The 24825-nt window shown below is 44.5% G+C and overlaps 1 protein-coding gene across 1 annotated transcript; it reads right to left on the reverse strand.

The window, feature by feature from the left end:
* Positions 1-22302: 22302 nt before the first annotated feature.
* LOC146823279 (olfactory receptor 6F1-like) lies at positions 22303-23235 on the reverse strand. Its single transcript, XM_085606397.1, has one exon. It carries the CDS (start codon positions 23233-23235, stop codon positions 22303-22305), a length of 933 nt encoding a protein of 310 aa, XP_085462523.1.
* Between the last annotated feature and the right edge of the window lie 1590 nt (positions 23236-24825).

A 24825-nucleotide genomic window follows, 5' to 3' on the forward strand; every position in this document is an offset into this window, starting at 1 on the left:
TTATCATTTTTGACTTATCATTATTGTTTCACATTTTTTTTTTCTTTTATTTTGAAAAAGGGAGATGTGTTATATGTTATGCTTTGTCAATCCTTCTTTTCCTTGCTGCTCGGTCTGCGTGCGTGTGATGTAGATAGAATGTTAGATAGAATGTTAGGAATGCATGTTTTGAATATGTGGGGCGGTTCGTGTGTGAGCAGCTGAGCAGCAGGACGGATTTCCCGATGGGGCTTTCTTATCTATCCATCTTATACAATAAATCCTGTCAACAACGTCAACCGCTTCTGGATTCCTTCTGCACAACTAAACTTTCACCTTGTAAAAGGCAGTGTCAGCCCAAGGCCATTGATTATCTGTGAAATATTGAACATGCAGAGCCCCATGATCACATTCTGGAGGAGGCCCCCCCCAACATTTTGATTTATGCCATTGGATAGAGGGCATCTGCAAGGAAAGGAGGATGACCTGTACATTAAGTTTGGAGTTCTCTACCTCATTTAAAGTTTTCACAAATGGGTCCTCAGCTTGATCTGCTAGTGGAAACACTTGGCCTGGCGGGCCATCTACCACTAGATCAAAGTGAAGGTTGCCCACTCTATTTATGAGAGGGAGACACTCACTGGATTTCCATGCTCAGAACAGCCATGCAAAGCCAGGCATCCTAGGCAAGGAAATAAAACAATGGCCTTGACAAGCATGGAGAAATGTTCCTGTGCCTCAAGTCCATTCATTTGTTGCTTTACAAAAACACACTCACATTGTTTTTTTACAGTTACACATAAAAAATAAATGGCTAGCAGGGAAAAAACATAGCACCCACTGAAGATTTATTAGTGTCTGCAGGGATCTGCAGCACCAGCGGATGCACCTCAGGCTGACAGATTCCTGATAGACGTGCAGGAATATTAAATTATAGTGGAGGTCCTCCACTGCCCTAAGAGGCTGGCAGTTCACCTGCCAGAGCTTAAATGAGGCCCTCTGACTTTTATCAAGACACATATACGATAGCAGACGTTAATACAAATGCCAGAGAAAGTAAAAAGTACCAAGTGGTTTTGCTAAATGGGAACAGCAGTTATTTATTACCTTATAGTAAATTAGCAAAAATGGAATTAAGAGTCTGTGGTCCTTTGGTCGTATGGGGAAGGAAAATGTATTATTCGTAAATAGTTTTTCTCCCCTTTACACTTTCATGGTACAGTCATGCTCATTATCAGTGAAATACTGGAGGGAAGTAATATTCTGCATAAATGAGACAACAAAGAGATCAATTGAGTGTACTCCTATGGTCTGTCTGCTGGGGGGGGGGTGTGTCCAAAAACTACAAAGGGGCTAATTACGATCACGTCAGGAAGGCCATCCCAGAGTCTTCTGGATTTGTACCTTCCGACAAACTCGTACTGGGATCCGGTTTCCCAAATGACTCATTACGATGCCCAAAACCCTTTACTTACTGAACGACTCGGTGACTCCAAATCCGACTGGATTTTTCCAATGAGAATCCTCCGGAAAGGCAGAATAGAGTCATTCAGAGGCACTTCCCAGTCCGAATCTCACCACCCAAGTACAATGCGTACTTCTATGCGCCGAACCGGTCGCAACACCAAACACGTCAGAGCAGTCGGAATGGGAGTATTTCAGCTCTGATTCGTGCCACAACACGATTATTGCGACCAAGACGGTCCAGCTATGCATCCTATTGCGCATGTCATCCCTCTACTCTACATCTACGATTAATTCTACAACCCCAACCAACGTGGTCATCGCAGAAAGTTAGACAACTACCACTACACAATAACGTAACTACTCCACGAAAGACAACATAAGAAAAAGCAGGGGCGAAACTACAGGTACACATGGGGGGGAAATACTTCAAGAGATGTAGGGCCAATTTGGGGTTGGGGGAAATTCCCGCACAATGTAGAGCCAATTGGGGGGCTGGGGGGACTAATACCCCCAGCAATGTAGAGCCAATTGGGAGGGTTGGGGGTTAATACCCACAACCATGTAGAGCCAATTTGGGGGTTGCTGGCTAGCACCCACAGCAGCTCAAGGACTGTATGTGTGTGTGGGGAAGTTGTCTCAGCCTGGGCTGGCACACACGGTGACAATGGGGTTTGAACCCCATAGAGCCCTATGGGTGTTGAGTTCGATCAGAAAGTGTTCTGTATAAGCTTGGATTGGCTATGTGAGCAATTGGGCATTGGTCGATGGGCCGGTGCACGAGGGTCACCTGTGGTTTTGGGGCCTTTGTAAACTACACCAAGAGACTGACTCACTTCCCCAGTCCCCATCAGGCCACTATAAAGTGGCACCAGTATGTTGTCTGCTCACAAGCTGTGCTGCAAATTGAGGCTGAGGTCAAGTCTTTGGCGCATACTCACCTTGACGCCTTGCCCCGCGTGCCTTGCCAGAAGCAGTGTCATCTCCCCTACCTGTCCATTACTTTCAGGTCATGGCAGGTGCAGGGAGGTTGTGTTATATGTAGGTGCCTTCCAGGGAGGCAAGTCTCATTTGGCCAGTCTAGCCTACCCCCTACCCCCTTGATGATCAGCAGTGTGCTTTTTAAACCTCCCTTGACAGGTAAAAGCACAGAGGCTACAATGAAAGAGATGATCACGGAATGTGTGCTAATTACTTTCTGAGTGCCCGAGCATCATTGTGATCCCAATCCAACTGTGGTTACATAGCATGTTGTGTATGTCCAAAGAGGGAATGTCATCATCAGGTAAGCACAGTGAGCCCGCTAACTACTAGGAGAAACAAACATTTGATGCTGGAACAGGAATGCACAGAGCCACATATATGTATGTATCACAAAGTGAATGCATGAGTCCACCACAACACACAATTTCACATCACGGGGCAACAGAACTCCAATGTACTCACAAAAGTATGACATTGTGATGCCTCTGTGTACAGTACAGCTCAGAGGATATTGGCCCAGACAACACACAAGTCTACAGACCCAGCCACTCAGTACTAATTTCAGTACCTCCCACTACAGCAACCTAAAAGTGGTTGTGTCACAGTCGTCATAGAAATGTTTGTAGAGAAAATCCGTCTTGATTTTGAAAGAAGCATGGGCCAGCAACAATATAGGATACAGTCACCATGCATGGACTGGGGGCGCTGCACACAATATCCAATCTGTATTTGTACAGGGTCATCTTCGGAGAATGTCATTCACAGCAATTCAGCATCTAGCTCCTCAGGCTGTAGTGTGTGCAGCAAAATAATAATCCCATTTTGAATGTGCAGATTGTGTCCTGCAGAGTAGTATAAGTATGTATGAGTCTCAGGATATGAACCACCAACAGTGTTGGACGGTCTAGTGCACAGCCTATTGTGTAGGATAAGCTGACAGCACTGGTTAGGATGCTAGAAGGGTGGCTAAATCTGTGGTTCTCCAACACAATTGACATTACCATCCTCAAGCCAGGGGATATGGGTACATCTTGTTAGGTTGAGGGATAAGTGGAAAATGAAGTCTGCTTTGTCACATTTGGCACTGAAACACTGTCTCAAAATCTATGAAAACGTCAAGGAAACCTTCAACAAAGACATATTGCCCTCAGGCTCTAGGGCAGTGTTTAATGGGCAAAATGGCAGCCCTAATGGACACACACAAGGGTAACCCTTGCCAAACCAGATTAGAGGTTAAAAGATATTGACAATGTAAACACTTATGGAACAGGGTGTACTGTTCCAGTGTTAAATATGTGTTTGCTTACAGTGCAAAGTGTTTTCATCTGCACAAGCAGAGATATCATCACAATGAGCCCATCTCACTTGGTGTCCCAATACCTTGGATATTCAAAGTCAGAATGCCATTAATACCTGTAGTAGTCTGACACCAGGTGGCACAACAACACACATCCTTGACTTTGCACTTGAGGGGGCAATAGTCTTCTAAGCAATGGGCTGCCATCCAAAGTTCTGTCATCATGACATTACAATATAAGCAATCATCACCTCCATCCCAGGGCAGTATCCAAGAGCAAGAATGACCAATCAGTGACTACAACTACCTACAGACGGTAACTCGCCACTTATGCCACCACACAACTCAGACAAGGAAAGCCGAGGTGGAGGCTACTTGTCCTGGGATGCCAATAGGTTTTACAAATGCCAGTGTACTCAAAGCAGCCATTAAAACAATCACTCATTAGCATTCATTGGCAGCCAGCAAGCTGCAGCAGACACATTCCACATCTTCATATTTCCCCTGGCTCCTTTTTTGCCTACCCAAATACACATAATCTGCAGATAGGTACATTTCAACATTACCTCATGGCCTGTATGAGCTCTACTTAACTTCTACCTTACACTCTCTGACATCTACCTCAAAGTACATGCTCATCTCTCAAAACTATCATACGCACACAAGCATGTCATAAGCCCCCTCTGGTGCAGCTAGCTGGAAAAGGATGTCTGCCCCACAAACTCCAGCCTTGTACTGAAACTCTTCCAACCTGGTTCTTACAATCTCTCACTGGCGTTGCCCTTCTTACAGTCTGCACCTACAGTCACAGTACCACTTTTTATCACTATGTACACAACACCTCTCATATACATGACATGTACACAATGTACTGTACTCATCACGTCCTCAGCAGATGTCAAACGTAACATGTCAAATGGACCACTCTCATCACCAGTTGCACCCTTAGTAATGTCTTGGGCTGCACTCATATCACAACATGCAGCATCACAGCCCACTCTAACATGCACACTTAACACATCACCACATCTCTCAACAAGACACTTACATCATTCAATGAACAAATCCTCAGTCATTCGCATATCACCATACACCCACCCTACTCTGTTTACGTTCAACAGATTGTCATTTCTAAAACAAATGCATCCACAGATTCAAACACAACAAACATCAACTGGACAACACCTCACAATTCACCATACAGCACCCTATATTACACAACTGGTGTACACCCTTTACATACACTTAACCACTTTGTTACAAATGACAAGATTAACCTTGTCTCACTGTGGCCCTATCACAAAAGACATATGACTTCCATGTTCCATACCCCCATAGACTTATGCACATTAACAACTATCCTCACTCATTGAAACTGCCCTGTTACAGTCATCTATCATTGTTGCGCCACAGACTACAGCTCTCATCTCTTGCTAGAATCCAACCTTGTCTAACTGGTTTTACCCATCACATCTATCTATTCCTACCATACCTTAAACAGGATTTAACTAGTCTCTCAGGCTTCCACACTCTGATTCACACCCCTACATGTAAAACCAATCACATTGGAACAATGTGGATACTTCACATCTCCTACAAAAGAACGGCCTATGAACCTAACTTCTACCTTACACTCTCTGACAATCTCAAAATTTGCCCTGACCCCATTACAATCAGTCTAGACTCCATTTCAAAATTGGAAACACAAGTCTGTCTTACCTCTACCCTTGTTTAAGCTAGCTTAGCACATGCAACATGAGCAATGCAAAACACATCTGCAGCTAGGCCTTACATTCCAAATCCTCCTCCTCCCCTATGTGGCAACTAAGAGCATGGATGTGACACTGGCTCCTGTAGCATCAGCACAGCAGATGGACCCGCTACACTTCTGTGCACTCACATTCCACTCGGCTTCCAAGATGTAGCACAGGGCAATCCAACAGACATAACAGGACTCCTAGCTCAGTTCTGTGTGATATGGAAGAGCATCAAGCATAGCTCAAAAGGACCCCATTTTCAGTCATGCACAAATGACAACCTACACACAAATCATATGCTCAACTACGACGGATGTGTGGTTGTAACTATGAAATCCAAGCTTGGACAGACAAAACACACCATCCACATGATGTACACAAACAGAAACAGGATGGCATGACTGACATATAAATTAGAACGCACTGGACTATAAAGACCACAGACAACTTGCCGAACAGGAATATCTGCAGAAAGTGGAGTCCTTGGAGGAAACAGGGCCAGAAGACTGTGAGAATACTGCTCACTTTAAACTCACCATGGGCTCAGGAAATGTATCAGATGAGTATACAGCCATGAAGGGAATTTGCCTACAGTGGAATGCCACCAGTGGCAAGGTTGTCATTGCTGCTAGTCTGCCGTGTCTAAAGAAGACACAGACTTGGGTCCACCACTAACCAGTCACATACAAATATTGTACCTTTACTTTGTGTACATGAGTGTGTCCAAAGTCACTACTATGTAGGGAAACTCCATATGTACCAAGGTGTCTTGATGAGACAGGTGTCTTTCTGCACATCACAAACATATGCAGCATGCTTCTCCGAAACTGTTGTACTTTGCCACACTTGCACTATGTTGACATCGGAAAGCATGAACCCTGTGGAATTGTGTCTCCTAAACAAACCTCTGTGACTTCATGGCACGCTCATAGACAAAACCAATGTTAACTTTGACATCTAGCCAAAGTAGGCACAAAATCTAGGATACATACTCACCAAGTGCTTGTACTCAATGGCCATATGCAATTCACACCAAACTGGAATGGCATGGTGAGCAAAAAAAATAATGGATTTAGGCCCAGATCACTATACTGGGGTGAATGTTTGACATTGTTCTACATTCTGACCATCAATTGTTTTTTTTCACATTTGTCACCACGAGTGGGACGGGTATTCCCAGACGTGGGTCCGGTGCTCTCCATGCCACTGGAGTCAAGCTATCCTGGCTGATGAGGGGTGAAACCCCGAAACCGTTCCTAAGATGCTTGTTTCCAGTCCATGGAGGACCAGGCCTGGCAGTTCGGGCTGGACTGTTCCAATGAGGCACAGGGTCAAGGCTGGGTTCAATCTGGAATGGCATGGTGAGCAAAAAAACGATGGATTTAGGCCCAGATCTCTGTACTGGGTTGAATGTATGACATTGTTCTGCATCCTGTCCATCAATTGTTTTTTCTTTGCATTTTCTTTTTTTTTTGCATCCACACCATACTGACATCATTGTTCAACATTATTATTCAGCATATACTGCATCAGAAATAGGCCAATAGCCAGTCCAATGATAAGTAAATGGCTTTGAGGGGCACACATGTAAAAGCCTTCACTGCTTGCATGCACTTTGCCAGCAAAGGGACACCTACCAAAGAAGGGGGACTGGTTTGGGTTTGGGAGGGATGGGATCAGGATGGGTGGGTGGGTACACTGCAGTGGTTGCACCAGATTGAGGGGGTGGTGGGTCCACTGCTGTGGTTGGCTCAGATTGAGGGTGGGCAGCAGTTACTGGAGGGCTAGATTGAGGGGGAATGGGCTGGGGTTGATCATTTGGGGATGGTATAATTCTGTATGGAGTGGACAGGAATAAGGAGGGACTCAGAGTATTTGGGAGGGGGCTTTCTGGTGCGGGAAGCACTGGGGTGGGCTGGGGAAGTATGGGTTGATGGAGGGGGTTTGGGCTTGGGAGACCAGGGGGATTTTTTGGTGGGGTGTGATTTTTGGCTTTGTTTTTTCGGGAGCGGCAGAGGGCAGGGCCAGGGCGGTGTATTGCCTTTTTTTCCGAATGGGTCTGTAGGTGTGGGTAGGCCCCTCTGGGGCCGACCAAACCATTAATGTGCACTCTCCCTTTTCTCTATGTAGGCTGCATGCAGCCTACATAGAGAAAATGGCCTCCCCATAGGAACCCGGCTGGGCGCCGTCCCCACCAATCACAACGCTGTCATTGCAGTATTGTGATTGGCTGAAGGGAGGGGATGGAGGCTGCTTGCTTCCTGTTCCTTACCGCGGGACCCAGCCAGGAGCTGCAAAGGGGCGGGATCCGGGAAGGTAGGTTTATTTTTTTAATTAACCAACCCCTACCCCCCGCGAATGCCTTCGCGACCCCCCCTACCCTACCCCCACCTTTGAGTCATGCCAGCTGCGAATGACACCATACCACTGTCCCATCTGGGTGCATTGCGTATACAGACTATTAGTACTGAACCTCTATTCTTCATTAGTCCAGTCAACACTGTGTACCAATCCTGTCTAGACTACAGAAGTCCCCACTTGTATGGGCCAAGTTTGAATGTCCCTCACTTCTCTTAGACATATTACACACTTTGTACAGCCTACATTGCTCTTTCTTTCCATCTCATTTAGTTAATGTACTCTAAAATGATGTACATTTGACATCTCTCAATATGACATCGATGCATCATACACATGGTTTATAAAGCCCTCAAGTATGGATAGACAAGAGCATTTAGACACATGTCAACTGTTGTGAATGTGTATCTAGCATCATACCTTACAATGTCAGCCATGTTTCCACTAGTGAGCCCCTGTGTTTGACAGTGAATGGCATGTGTTGTCACGGTTACAGAGTCAGACACATGGACACACTCTTTTGGATATAGTGAATGGAATCTTCCACACAATCATGTGAAATGCCAGTGTGGCTGGTGACCAGAGTTAGCATACCTGTAATTGGCCCATGGGTGACATATGATTACACTGAGCACCACAGCTGGAACCTAAGATTGGCACACTGACCAAGCAAAACTCACCAAGGCATCAACATCAACGTCACCTGCTGCCGGAATATATAGCATGTGCTTTTCACACTTCAGTGCTCCAATAACAACATACTTCATAGATTTGTTGAAACCACACTGAGAACAGGTCATACATTAGTCATGTGCTGACACATGTCTAGCAATTGCATTACTCATGAAGGTTATCTCCATGTACATGTTGTTGTAATTTGTGCTGATCACAGGAGCATGGCACTACCGTCACTACCCTGAACATAACTTACTCACATGTCCCTGATGAAAGGGGCATAACCGGGCATCTAATAATCCTTGTGCATATGCATCTTTTAAAACTGAACAGTGGTTTTGGCTGACTTCCGACCTGTTAAAGGGCCAGCAAGCTAAGATACTACAATATGCATGTTTAAAGAAAGCTGTGCAACAAGGCACATACTCAACCCCTCCTTGTTGCTGCGTGACTTTTAACTTCCCATCAAGGTCAGGGAAGATCACAGCTAGGATGCGGAACATGTGGGGGGTCGGCGTTTGGCGCCCACCCCTCTTGTCTGGAAGTGACAGGGCCAGCCTTGAAGGTCCTGCCATCTATTGTGGCAATGACGGACGGGTCAAGTTTCCAAGCACATGGATAGCACCTTCTGGGCGATGGTCCTCCACAACTTGGCCTTCTGATGGGAGTTGACCTGTAAGGATGACATGGTGACAGACCCTTAGTTCACATGCACAGTCAGACACTTGTACACATAGGTCATGGTCAGATTGGCAACAATATCTAAGGAGTAGGCAATTGGCATGATGTGCAGTTTGCCTGTGTTCAATGATGACTCCATCCGATGAGAACAGTGATAAGATTTTTACCCCAGTACACACACTTCTACAGCAGTGTACATGCCCAGAACAGTTATCTACACACTTTTAAACTTACAAAGTAGTAAGACCTCTGACCCTCGGTCTAGGTCCACTCTCTCCGCGCAGATCCACTGTGCCGTCTCTTGCCTCCAGACCCGACCTCCTCCTTGGGAGGTTCAAGGCTGCTGCCCTTTCCCGCGACTGCTGCCTGCTCCAACTGGGTCCAAACTACCTGCAACCACCATAACCTTTCTCAGCTGTTTTTTTCATAATTTTTCCCTGTTGTGCCACTGTTATTGTGCTCATCTGTGTCTTGCTCTAATTCTACCACTGTTTTTATTTTCTCATGCCTGACTGTTCCTTTTGCCTTTTGCCGCTGCTGCCCCTGCAGCCCCTCCCCCAGGAATATCCCCAGAATTCCCCCGCTGCCGTCTCCCAGCCTCTCCTCCCTCCCACCTCCCCTACTTAATGGCGGCCACTGCCCGGTTGCTCCAAAGGCGCACCAAAGGCATGCCCGCCTGCACCCGTCCGCGACCCGACTGCGGCCAGCGCCAGGAACCCTGGACCTCCCACTATCCATCGCTACGACACCACCACCCTCCTCGCACTCAACCCTGGAAGACTTAAAGAATCCCAACAGGCCCCGCTGAACACGACCCATGGCCAGTTCTCCTGCCTCCACTGCCGCCAGACCCTCACCGCCACCCTGGCCTTCAACAACGGCAACGCCAGCACCGGCAACACCCTAAAATGCATCCTCCTCAATGTAAGCTCCGTACACAAACATGCCATGGAAATCTGGAACCTACTCGACTATCTCTTGCCTGACATCACCTTCTTCACAGAGACCTGGACCAACGCATCCTCCGCCCCCGACAGCAGCACCGCCATCCCAGAGGGATACAAGAACACAAACAGATCAGCAAACACCTACAAAGTCTCCTCTGGCTCTCCATGGAGACAAGAGTCACTTTCAAAATCCTCACTCACACCTACAAATGCTTACACAACAACTGACCCAAATACCTCAATGACAGAATCAACTTCCACGTACCCAAAAGAAACCTCCGATCTTCCAACCTCGCACTGGCCGAAACCCTGCGCATCCACAGAGCCAGAGCAGGCGGAAGATCCTTCTCTCACATTGCAGCCAAGACCTGGAATGAGCTACCGGCAGACATCAGACGCGCCCCCTCCCTGAACACCTTCAGGAAGACCCTCAAGATCTGGCTCTTCGGCTTAACAGATCTGCGTACCGCCCCCCTCAGTGCCTAGAGACCCTCACGGGGGAGTAGCGCGCTTACAATTCCCTGATTGATTGATTGAAAAATCTGTTCACGTGCATGCCAATGAGATTCCTAATGCTAGTGGTGCATGTTATTTGCACATGTCCAATGAAAATGCAGTGTGATCACCTGCTCCTCTGGTTTACCATACAGCTGGCTGTACAGTGGCAGGAGGGTGTCCAGCAGGACCTGGTTCTCCTCCAAGGTGAAAGCTGGGGCCCTGCCAACTGTACGTGCCATAGTAGCCCCCAGAGGATGTGGACACAGCAGCAGAGCGATGGGGAGGTGCAGGAATGATGCAGGTAGTGCAGGCAAGTGAAGGCACTAAGGAGCAAACAGACTTATATCTAAACAACAGAGGTGGTCTTAATTCCATGCGGCCTAAGCGATAGGTTCACGTCGATTGCAGTTTCCGAATCGTTCCAATGCATAACATTGCTTGCAGATGGCACACCCACCGAGAAATTAAAAAACTTGTCATCGGACTGCGATTGACTTTGATATATTGGGAGGTTGCCGAGTTGGCTTCGACTGGACACAATCCAAAACGTGTGTCTGTCACCATAACAACTTGCAGCCAATGGCTCTGTCCAATTGGTCAGGCTGCGGCTACTGCGTCCTTTGAATACTCACCTGCATCTGTCACCATAACAACTTGCAGCTTATGGCTCTGTCCGAATCGGTTAGGATGTGGCTACTGCATTCTGTCAATAATCGGTCGACAGGGCAGACACTTCTGGAATTGATGTATTAATGGCAGTTTTTTCAAGATGAAATGGGCCTTTAACTGAATAGCTCACACTCCCATGAGGAGCTAACCTTGCGGGGCACATGACACACTGATTTTGAGGCTAATACCAACATGATACAAAACTACTTCATTTACCCTCCTAGGCTTGGTCACAGTGCCAATGACTTTTTGGGCATGTACAAGTCTTGACATATTCACTGCATTTGGGGACTGTGTGACCCAGTGTGCAATGTGTGTTATTTCTGACTTTAATTGTTTGGTGTTTAAGTCGTGGATAAAGGGTTTACCTTTGAATGAGTAGACCGTGACATTATACAACCACATCAGCATGTGTTTGTAATGTGATCCCAGACTTAAGTGGATGATGGTGTTATATATGCAACACCTGCATTGTTCATGTTTTTTTCATGTGATTGTATGTGTATTGCAGACATGACAACATGACAGTGTCCAACCAGTGACAGTAGTGTGCATGATTCACATCGTGAGAAGCTGTGTGTATTAGGTGTCCTACATATCTGGCATTACATGATCCTATTATGGGTACCTTTTAACCATGTAATTGTTCTCACAAACTCATATCTTAGCTTATTTAGTGGGGAGTTGTTGAGTATGTGATCAAATGAACAGTGACAGACACTAGTGAGTCTTACAGTGCAGCACTCTTAATTGCTGTGTCACCATGCCTTGGTAACATGTCGGAAAAGGGTACTAATGCTGTGATATGTATCTACAGTCAGCCTTATTAATTGAAATATGTATTTCCGATGTTCTGTATTTTTAGTTGTGTTCAGATTTCATGTTCTGTTTGTCTCAATGCATGTTCCATTATACATTGTGAACTAACATCAACTGTGTTTACACTCTACACATAAGTATTGCAAATGACCTCCAGTGTACAGGCCCTTTCCAGACCTCCAGACCATGGAAGAACATGATACCATCAGGAAATACCGTTTCACAAGGCCAATAATTGAAGAGTTGTTGAGCAGTTGTCACCTCATTTGCAATCCTGGTCGCACGTATCCAACTGTACTGCTGCCCAAAGTGAAGGTTATAGCAGCATTACATTTCTTTGCCAACGGTTCATTCCAGTACACAGAGGCAACATCTTGCGGAATGTCCCAAACCATGTTCCGCCATGTCCTTCGGGATGTGTTGGATCATTGCTCCGTTACCTGGACGAGTACATTAAGTTCCCGACACCTGGAGAGTTGTCAGACATCAAGGGTAAATTCGATGCCTTGGAACGGATACCCCATGTCATTGGCTCTATTGATGGCACCCATGCTGCATTGATCCCACCACAGGCAAATGAGCAAGCTTATCGCAACAGAAAACATTACCACCCCATCAAGGTCTAGGTAGTCTGTTTGGCTGACATGGCCATCTCCCACTTCTGCTCACATTTCCCTAGATCGGCACATGATGCATATGTCCTGAGGAACAGCATTATCCCCCATTTGATGTCTCAGCTGCAACGTGACCATGCCTGGCTTGTGGGTAGGTGATATGGCATGTGTATGTTGGGGTGTGTGTTGATTGTATGTTAGATAGTGCTCTGTTAACAGACACCTGAATCTTTATTTCTGTGTTAAATGTAGGAGACTCTGGATACCCCAACCAGCCTTGGTTACTGGCACAAATCAGTAACCCTGTTACCCCTGCAGAAGTGGGGTTTAAGGAGGCCCATGGTAGGACCTGGCTAGTTGTGGAGAGGACATTTGGGCTACTGAAGACCAGATTCCGCTGTCTAGATCACACAAAAGGAGATCTCCACTCAGTCTCAGGAAAGCATGGTTCCAGGTAGGCTTTTGGTGCTGGATGGAAGGAGTGTTTGTAATGGCCAGACCTTCCAGTAGGCCCTTTAATACACACATTCATTTCACTGTGCAAAAACAGCACCCCTGGAACTATGCTTTCCTGAAAGTGAATGGATATGTACTGACAAAGACGGCTGACACTGGTGCCTGGTGTTTGTAGCACAAGGCCCTGTTGGTAGTTGTGGAAAAGTCAGACACCAGGGCCCAGTGTCGTGTATCCTGCTAGTAAATTTGGAAACACTGTCGGTAAACTTAGTTCGTATTGGGTTGTTTGTGCTGGGTGAGAAGGTGTATGTTGGACAGGGCCTGATGTGAGTTGTAGCCTTTCCAAATACTCCTCCTCCCACCCAGCCCAGCTAACTCGTCTGAAACTATGGCTAACTGGCAGTGAGGGGTAGTGCACTAGCAAGGAGGCTGACACTGCTGCATGGTGTTAAACCTGAATCCAAATTCCAACAAGGCCTTGTGCACCAAACACCATGCAACAGTGTCAGCCATCTTGCTAGCACACTTCCATTCACTGTCAGGTAGCCATAGGCCCAAATGAAGTGCTTGGATTGGGTGGGAGTAGGAGTGTTTGCCTTTACCCCAACTCTCATCAAGCTCTCTCCTACACACACTTTTCCCACCCAGAGAAAACAGACCACATGGCAGAATGGTTTCCTGACAGAGATTGGAAATGTATTATCAAGATATTTGACACTTGTGCATGGTGTCTGAGTTTGCCACAGATTCCAACAGGGCCTTGTGGTCAACACACCAGTCCCCAGTGTCATCTATCTTGCCAGTAGATATCCACTCACTGTCAGGTAAGCAGAGTTCCAGGTGGGCTTGTTCTGCTGTTTGGAATGAGTAGTGTTTGAACAGACTACATCTCCCATCAGGCGCTGTCCTCAACACTCCTTCCCAGCCACCCCAAACAGACCAGCTGGAACTATGCCTACCTTACAGTGAATGGCAATGTCCTATCCAGATGTCTGACACTGGTGCCTGTTGTCAGAGTTGGCCACAAATCCCATCATAGCCTTGTGCTCCAAACACCTGTCCCCAGTGTCAGCCATTTTGTCAGAACATGTCCACTCTCTGTCAGCTAAGCAGAGTTCCAGGTGGAAAGTTTGTGCTGGGTGGGAAGAGTTTGTGTAGAACAGAGCCAGCTGGGAAATGTAGTCAGGACTAACACTCATCCTCCCACCCTGGCCAAACAGCCCACTAGGAACCATGCTTACCTGGCAATGAGTGGAAATATACTGACCATATGGCTGACAATGGTGCCTGTTGATTGGCATGACTGCAACACCCAACAAGGCCTTTTGCTTCAGACACCATGCAGCAGTGTCAGCCATCTTGCTAGTTCACTTCCCCACACTGTGAGGTAGGAATAGGCCCAGAGTAGTTACCAGGGCTGGATGAGAAGAGGAGTATTTGCAATGGCTACAACACACATCAGGCCCTGTCCTACGTACACCATCCCACCCAGCTCAATCAGGACATCATGAACTATGCTTACCTCACAGTGGTACAAAACGTACCAGCAGGATGTCTGGCGCTGGTGTCTTGTTTTTCTTGACTGCAACACACATCAGGGCCTTCTGCTCCAGACACCAGTCCCCAGTGTCAGCCATCTTGGCAGGACATTGCCACTCACTGTCAGGAAAGCATAGTCCCAGGTAAGCTATTTGGGATGGGTAGGAAGGTGTGTGTCTGACAGAGCCTGATGAGAGTTGTAGTGACAGCAAACTCCTCCTCCCAACCAACACAAATAGCTCATCTAGGCCAATTGCTACTTGACAGTGAATGGAAGTGTACTAACAAAATAGCTGACACAGGTTGCATGGTGTTTGGTGCACAGTGCCTTGATGGGAGTTGGATTCAAGTTCAGCACCATGCACCAGTGTCGGCCACTGTGCCATTACACTTTCCATCACTGTTAGGTAGTCATAGGCACAGAGGAGTTAGCAGGACTGGGTGGAAGGATGAGTATTTGCAATGGCTACAGCACGCATCAGGCCTTGTCCCACACACACCTTTCCACCCTTCACCAAAAGGCTATCTGTAACGTAACTTCCCTGACAGTGAGTGGGAATGTACTTGAAAGATGTCTGACACTGATGACTGGTGCCTATTTGTCCACAACTCCCAGTGGGGCGTAGTTGTCAAGACACTAGTCCACAGTGTCAGCCATTTTATCGGTACATTTCCACTCACTATCAGGTAAGCATGGTTCCTGGTGGGCTGTTTGTGCTGGTTGGGAGGAGGAGTGTTTGCCCTGACTACATCTCCCATCAGGTTCTGTCCTCCACACACCTTCCTCCCCATCCCAACCGGCTTACCTGGGACTCTGCTTTCCTGACAGTGAGTGGCAATGTGCTGCCAAGACGGCTGACACTGAGGACTGGTGTCTGATTTGTCCACAACTCACAACAGGGCCTTGAGCTCCAAACACCAGTCCTCAGTGCCAGACATCTTGCCAGTACATTCTCATTGAATGTCAGGGAAACTCAGTTCTAGGTGGGCTTGTTGGGCTGGGTGGGAGGAGAAGTGTTTGCACTCACTTCAACTCCCATCATGCCCTGTCCTCCACACACCTTCTCAGCCAGCCCAAACAGTGCACCTGTAACTATGCAGTCCCTGACAGTGAATGGAAATGTACTGGCAAGATGGCTGACACTGGGGTCTGCTGTGTGTAGCAGAAGGCCATGATAGGATTTGGCTTCAAGTTCAACACCCTGTAGCAGTGTCAGCCATCTTACAAGTACACTTACCCACGCTGTCAGGTAGCCTTAGACCCAGATGAGCTATTTGGTATGGGTGTGAGGAGTAGTGTTTGCTGTCACTACAAATCCCTTCAGGTATGGGCCCACACACACCTTCCCACACAGCTCAAACAGCACACCAGATAGAGTGATGATCAGACAATGAGGGGTAGTGTACTATCAAGATGTCTGACAGTGGTGCCAGCTGTTTTACATGACTGCAACACCCATCAAGGCCTTGTGCTCCAAACACTAATACCCAGTGTCAGCCATCTGTCACAGCTCAAGCCTCTTGTACGATCAAATGGCCCCACTGTTAGTCAGGGGTAGCAGCAATGCCTGCTCTGCAGAGATATAGAACGCTTTGCGAGATTCCCTTGCCATGCTGAAGAAGGACAGGAATTTATACACGCTCCCTTAAGGGGCTGAAGAAGGACAGGAATGTATACACGCTCCCTTAAGGGTATAAATGCAGGCCAACAGTTGCACCAAGTGCTTAGCTTCCGGAAACTTCACCCTTGAGACCACGCCCACTTCCTGTTCCTTTGTGGAGATCATCCTTGCTGTGGCTGAAACCTGTTTTCCTGTGGAGGTATTAAATCCTATTTCTTTTGGGCTGCCAATCCTTTTTGTTCCTTTTCTTTTGCCAGCTGGCACGCTACCGCTCCCTGATTCTTTTTGTGGATGGAGCTTTTGCTTCTTATTGCACAGTAGCGCTAAAGGCATTTAATGAGCAGCACCTATTTTTTTATTTGAGCAGTGTGTGACTCCGCGGCCACGTTTGAAGGTAATTTGCGGTCGTGTCACATACCTTTTGAACTCGTTGCCGCTTTCTTATTTTACTTCGCAGCAATGTCCTAAACTCCATAAAATCGCGGCAGCATTTAAAGTGATTTCACGGCCGCATTGAGATTGAATTCGCAGCTGCATTCAGATTGCTTTCGCGGCCGCGTCCTTTTTCTCGCTGCAACCGCGGTCGCATATATATCTAATGCGCGACCATGTTTATTACAGTAGCACCTCTCTGATTATTTTTTTTTTTTTGGCTTAAGAGCCAATTCATGAACATTTCTGGCCCCAATATCAAGTGGCAACATTGGGCTGAATAAACGCCCCCGAAATAAAAGGCCTTTTGGGAAATTGAACAATACTCCAGCTTTTTTATTTTGTGCCAAAGTCCCTATGTTTGGAAATCTCCATATGTTGTCAGTATTAGACTGTGAATGCTCTTAAGAGGCCTACGAATTTGTAAAGTCAGACTTTTTGTGGAAATTACGCCTTTAAACATGTTTGGACATTGAAAGCAAACCTTTTGGATCTATCTGCCTCTTCTTCTTCGGATCTTCTGCGGACTGTGAAGGAAACAACTGATGTGCCTGATTTACCTTGTTCTTCGAATCACTCACAAAGTTCATACGTTCCTTATCAAATCTGGCTGGACACTCATTTTGAATTCGCTTTCCTTGAACCTTTTAGGGATTCAGAAGAGGCTACCTGTGTTGGATATCATTCCCCGCATCTCTCTGGGCTAGCCTTCCTGTATAAGAGAATCTCTTTTCCATATCAGGGGGGCTGTCTTTGGGGAGTGTGGAGAGCTCTCTTCGTTCCCGTGGACTGGGCATCACTTCAGGTCAGTGGATCTGGCGACACCATCTTGCTAATATATTTCCACACACTGTGAGTAAAGCATAGTTCCAGGTTGGCGTGTTGGGCTATGTGGGATTAGGAGTGTTTGCTATCACGACAAATCCCATCAGGCCTGTACTCACACCCACCTTCCAGGCCATCCCAAACAGCCTACCTGTGAATCTGCTTTCCTGAGAGTGAGTAAAATTGTGCTGGCAAGATGGCTGACACTGGTGACTGTTGTGTGGAGCGCAAAGCCTTGCTGTGAATTTGTAAGGAGTATGTATATGGTAGGAAGTTTATGAATTTTCATTTTCATTGTCATTGCAGATATGTTGTTTATCAATATGACATACACATCACATGCTCATTTACTCTAGTTTGTTTTTAATTTCAAAACAGTCATGTGTATCACTGTAGCCTTTACAGACATGTCTATGGAGGTGTAATTGGTAAACTTGTTTGAATGTGGAGTAGGTACTTACCAGACTCTGCTGCTTCTGGTAGTCCATAGACGCTCTCCAGTGGAAGGACGGCACACACCTTCTCCTGCCAGAAAGTGAAGTGGACAGGTGGTGCAGGAGGGCTACCGCCAGTATGCTGTCTTTGAGCTTGTTCTCTGGCCAGCAGTTTTTTTACCCTCCTTCACATAACATAGTACATACTCCTGATATCATCCATTGTATGCAGGACAGGTGCTTCAGCATTCAACTTGTTGACTATCCTTTCCGACATCCTATTTCTCTGGGAAAGGGAGACTGTTGGACTAGGTTCCCAAATAACTGCGGCTCTCCTCTATTTCATCTACAAGTGTGAATATGGAAAAGCATGTTTGTTTGTAAGAATTGTTTAAAAAATAAAATCTATGCAAGTTGTGTGGTGGGTGAAGTGTGAGTGTATGATGCAGAGAGCAGGGAATATGTGTAGACTCCTGTGACCTAGCAGCTGTTCTTTTAGAGCAAAGGATCATGGTCGTGTTTTTGGCCCTTTATATAGGTGGATTGGTGGGTGTGGCTAATATTTGAACTTTCTTTTTTGGTATTTTGGTGGTGCCAATGCTTGTTTTGACTGTTTTTATTAGTTTCCAGTTGCCATTTGTAACACAAACCAACACGGTTTAGATACATCGTCATCTGGTCGTGGGGTAAACTGAGTCTGATTTTTAACAAAAATGCTATTATTCAGCGTTTCCGAACGAGTCGGTCACATCGGCTTGTTTCTGCACAATTTGCTTGTGCGGATTGCTTTCCTACCGACTCGGTAGGAGTTTAACATGCAATGTATACTAATCTGTCATTCGAGAAGCTCGCTGTTGAGTTGTTCAGAAACCATTCCGGAACCGATTCGGTCGAGAGGCTTTTCGGACAGGATCATAATTGGGCCCAAAGTGTAAAAATACTACAAGATTTATTGATCTAGGTTTGGTGCTTGCAAGATGTGAAATAACTATGAACTGGAAGGCACCCAGGGCCCCTAGGGTAGCAAAATGTAAAGTGGAGTTGGTTTGTTGGATCGGTTATGAGAGTGCAGTATTGTATAGTGATATGAAGAAAGGAAGAGGATCAATTGAAAAAGTTCATGCATGGGATCATTTATTAGATTACCATAAAGATTTAGAAAAAAATGATGATTCTGGGGAAGAAAATGGGTAAAAATGTAAAGTGCAAAATAAATATTTGTTGTGTACATACTGTAATGGGGACTGGACTTAAGCGAGGGTGGTGGTAGTGGGGGTAAATTGTTTAATATTGTTATGCATGTCTTAATAAAAATGCTAAAAAACATTTGTTTACAAAAAAAAAGATGGATCACTCTGGGCAGGGTTCACATCCTTCACCATGCAAGGGGACATTCCCAACTCAACAGGTACACTTTTTATCTATATTGTCATGTTCAGATCATTAATTTAAAATACAGTATTATGTTATTTCCAAATCACGTCAAATGCAGAGTATACATTTTTTGCATCAGATTTTTTTTTATTTCATTAAGGCGGCATCGTAATACATAGAAGGCATTTGGGCAGTAAACAATTCATCATGGCTTCATTCTTTGAAATTGTTGTACCAAAATATAATTTGCTTTGGAAAAGGCACCATATTACGCATAGTCCTTTTATAAGTAACTTATTAACATGAGAGCAGCTGCTTGACTGTACTCAGCTATCTAAACATAGCTTGGATGTACATCTCTATATTTTTGCTCAGTCCATATTGCACCGTTTAGGGTCTGACAGGCCAAGCCCAGTTCACTGTCATTCAGTGACATTGTGCATAATGATGAGGCCCTCCTGCAAAATATGATTACCGGCCTCTTCGAGTCCATTATCACAAAGATATTTAAAGGTTTTGAGCTGAACTGTCGCTACCTGAAGGGTGTGGGTCTATTCGCACCACAGGGCCCTGTGTTATGACACCACTGTCATCCCCCTCAATAATTTCCGTAGTATTTTTAACTGGTTGGGTTGAAAATGATCTTTGATTATCCTTTTTAATGGTACATTGCTCTGCCAGTGGTTGTTTAAGCTCAAGTTTATTTATCCCCGATATTGTTGTTTGTTGGTTGGTCCTGAAGATTATTTGTTAATCCTGGTACGTTTTGCAGCAAATGAGTTGATTACCTTCAGTGGATTTGGTTATGGATGTGGCTTGGCTTCTGTTTACATACTGGACCATAAGTAATGGCACAGTGGAATCTCAGAGTTGTTCCATTTTTAATCATCTGGCCATGCTGTACATGTACCACTGAAGCGACAATAAAGTCAGAATGCACTGTGGACTTTCTTCTTGATGGACTTTTTTAAGATATGTGTCAGGTCCCACTATTCTCTGACCATTTTACAAAAATGTGATCATCATAGTGCACGTTCTTGTCATAATGTATGCAATCTTTCCCGTGAGTGGCTTGTTTGATTTTTAATACAGTCACAGAATAGAGATCCTCTTTGGCAAACCCAATCACTTCACTATCAAAAGACAATATCACCAAAACATAAATGGGAATTAAAATGAGTTCTTACTACACTCAGTGTGGGCCAAATTACTTTCAACAGTTTATTATAAATTCAGTAACAAACAGTACCAGCAATGTCAAGCTTTAAAACAACAATATGTAGTATACAATTTAAAAAACATACAAAAATCATTTAATTAAACAATTCACACATAAAAACCCGCAATAAAAAAAATCTTTTTGTTAGACAAACACAGCGGGAAAACATAGTAGACAGTTATCTTGTGTCATTAACCAATCACCAGTCTGTAACAGATCATTTGCTAAAAAATCTGAATATCTCATCTGCTCAATTATCTTTGATTAACAAATGTGCCAAAGATCTAGTGTAAAAAAAAAAATCTAAAGCATTGATGTGTTTCGGTGGGTACTAGTATTTGACAACCACCTTCTTCAGGAAAAACAATATCTCACAGCCACAATTTGTTATCGAGCACTCCTGGTTAACCTCAAAGGAGTTCAGAAAATCCAGAGATTAAGGTGTCCGTATACATCGCTTCTAATCACTCCACGGGGATCTTTCTCTACTATGCAGTCAACCCCTTATACATAAAGGAAAAACAGCTCTAGCACCTTCACAATGATAAACACATGTATGTAACACCCCGTAAAGGGGTTACCGATGGAGATGGCTCTTGTTGCCAATGATTCAACTGTTTTAGTCGATCCCTACTCTCTCTCCTTTCGACCACTGTTGCCTTTCCGCTTCAGTAGTATGACGGGGTATTAACCTCTGTAAGATTGCAACATTTTTTGATCTTTAAAGCAGATTGCTGTTGGCACTTAAAATAGAATTCGTATACTAAGGCTTATGAAACACGCTGATAGGTGAGTGAAACTGATTCCGTTTAAAAATCAATCTGTGGAAGAAAAATTATTCAATATGTGCTGACAACAATGGCAAGAGATAAAGAGAACTGTGCAGCAGCATGATCCTGTCCACTATGGAGCTCAGGCACAGATGGTGTTTGTACATTTGTTTTTTTTTTTTAATTGCCCTGTCTAGAGCGCCTACAATAACTTTTAAAATCTTAGCGCCTGGGTCATAGGCAGCACAACTGAAAAACACAGAGCAGTAACTGACTCTACATGTTTCTGTGTGAGTGCCTCAGAGAAGACCTTTTTATGAGGCTTCATGAGGCATGGAATCTCTGGGTAAGCGGGAGGCTCTTAAGGAGTTTGTGTGGAGGTTTGTACTGATGAAAGTGAATGATTTTGCTAGAAGTAGCTTTTGGTCTGTTGTGAGTTTGAGCATGGAGAAGAGCAGCATATATTTTAGGTGACAGTTCATTTGAGTTTAAGTTATAGCAAACCCTAACCTGTGCCGAACACTTAACCAAGTCAATTATGAACCAATTACATTTTATCAACGATGGAGGTTTAATTATGTATATAAAACATGAAAATCAATAAAGAGCAAATTAAAATCATATGTTTATTTCCTACTTACAGGCCAAACATCCCAATGCAACTGACCAAGCATTACAATGCACAGTAGAAAACAATAACATATTTCTTCACATTTACACAAATTTTGACTTATCAAGTCACCATGGTTTATGATATTTAAAAGGTCTAAAGACAGTTATTCAGACAGACATTTGAATATGTTAGCTTTATTTATTGATACCCATCCGTTTTTTTCTCTAAATACTTGCTAATGATGGAAATAATTAGATTTCTTCACTTCTCCCCACATTATTTAAACAAATTATGTGCGCCTCTTCTCAGGGTGTAAATTATCTCTTTGTTTCTTAGAGTGTAAATGATAGGATTCAACAGTGGTGTTACCATGGATGGGAAGACAGATACTACTTTGCTAATATTCAGAGAACCTCTCCCTGTTGGCTTCACAAACAGGAAAATTAAGGTCCCATAGAATAATGTTATCACAGTGAGATGAGAAGCACAGGTGGAGAAGGCCTTACTCCTTCCGTTATTGCTGGACATTTGCATGATAGTCAAAATGATATATGCATAGGATATAATAACAAACGGTAAGCTGCCTAATATTACAATTGAAGCCAAAATAAAGAAAGTCAATTCAACATAGTAGCTTTCAGAACAGGACAATGCCACCAGTGGAGCAACATCACAGTAGTAATGGTTGATCACGTTGGGACCACAAAAGTGTAGTTTGGAGATCTGAGTGACTATCACCATGGGAAACAAGAAACCACCTATCCAGCAGCCCAGAGCAAGCAGAGCACACCACCTATGGTTCATTATAGTTGAGTAATGCAGTGGCTTGCAGATAGCCACATAGCGGTCAAAGGCCATCGCCATGAGGAGAAAATTTTCAGTAGCTCCCATTGAGAAATGGAAATAATTTTGAGCGATGCATCCAGTAAAAGATATTGATTTGTTCCTTGTCAGCAGGTTTGCCAGAAACTTGGGGACAGTGGTTGTTGGGTACCAGATTTCCAAAAATGAAAATATTCCAATGAATAAATACATAGGTTTATGCAGGGAGGGTGCATTTTTAATGACAGCAATGACCAGGATATTTGTTAGGATTGTTATCATATAGATGATACATATGACCACGAAAATACATATTTGCCATTCTCTGTTGAAAGTAAACCCTACCAGAATAAACTGAGTGATACTGGTTGTATTTTCATTCTTCATATCTTCCTGTTACTTAGTCTGCAACAAAACTTAAAATAGAAATTTGAAATTGTCACTTTGAATGCCAAATATGTGTCTAATGCAGAATAATTACACAAACACTGCATAGATTATGATTGTTATTCATTATGGAGATCAGTGTGGGGCAATGTACATCATAGAACAAGATATTTGCAGTAATTTTAACATTTTTAGATTTGACTCCAAGGACCTACTTGTTGCCAGAAACACCAAGGACTGAGAGAAACACTATCAATTCCATCATGTCTTGTTTTGTTAGTTGTTTAGACAACAATCTTATTTGAAACTGATATTTCAAGAATAAGCACTTTGAGCTTGTTTTAAGGTGTTTACATGTGCTCTTTGGCACAAACATACTTTTACTGTCAAACATCCAGGCCAAAATATAAGCCTTCAATCAATAAATCACAACCTCATTTGGATGTATTTATCTGGAAATATGCTGTAATCATGCCCTTATGATCTCCAGCTAAGTCACACGGACATCATGGCATTACGTGTGCTGAGTTTTAAAAAACATCTTTGAACACATCAACCACGAAAACGGTAGCATGCTCCCCAGACCAATAGCATGTAAATGAATCACAACACACACGGAGCTCGATATTGGAGTTCTTTATTCTCTAGAGTGTAACCGTTAATTGACAAGTACTGAATCATGAATTTTAAGACCGCACCCAATCACTTATATCACTAGACTATGGAGTCTAATAGGCACCAAGGGGGTCCTGCGCTCTATAATAAACAAGACCCTAAATCTTCCAAATATTGTTGTGTGAGGCTGAAGAGACACAAGAGAATTAACCACAGCAGGCCCTGGCGATCTAGACTCAGTTGCAGTCCTTGGACTCTCCTGGCTTTCTGATGACAGAGTCTCACTTCTAATGTCTGGAACCGACAGTCTCAGAGGCAGGTGCTTGAAATATGAGGAATCCCTTGTAATGGACTTTCGAGGATGGTGAGCAGTCACAATGTGGCGCTTGCTAGTAATAACTTACAATGGATCAGCATTGACTGGAGCATCAGATTTTTGTTTTCACCTCTGTCTTATGAGGACACGATCTCCTTTTTGAAAAGTAGTGTCCTGAGCGTATAGACGCTTGTCTGTATAAGTCTTCATGCAGGACTTGTGAGATGAATCGATGATTCGAACTTTCTCATCATCAATTTTTCTTTCAGTGGTCCACTGGGGCAACTTGGTATCCATGGCTCTCCCGAACATCAGGGTAGAGGAGTAGATTGGTATGAACTGACTTGAGCTTAGTTCCTTCTAGCGCAGTGCGCTGTATGGCCTTCTTTAGAGTGCATGATATTTAAATGAGTAAGTAAGTCTTTGAATTTCTGAGCATTGACTGGTAGGTCATTGTCAGCTTTTAGAACTGACCGAACATCCCCGGTTGCTGAATATGCCTTCTAGTCTTTTAATGACCCGATTATGAGTGATTGCCAAAAGGTCTTCCAACAGAGAAAACCAGGAGTACTCATCCACAATTACTATGAGATAATAGCCCTTGTCAAGGGGTCCAAAGAAGTCAACTGCAAATTTCTTCCATACATGTTTGGAAGATC

This window comes from Triturus cristatus, chromosome 5_2 (assembly GCF_964204655.1).
Source record: "Triturus cristatus chromosome 5_2, aTriCri1.1, whole genome shotgun sequence".
NCBI classification, from domain to species: Eukaryota; Metazoa; Chordata; class Amphibia; order Caudata; family Salamandridae; genus Triturus; species Triturus cristatus.

Excerpts from the sequence above, each read along its gene's own strand:
- LOC146823279 (XM_085606397.1), bottom strand. The coding sequence starts at position 23,235 with ATGAAGAATGAAAATACAACCAGTATCACTCAGTTTATTCTGGTAGGG.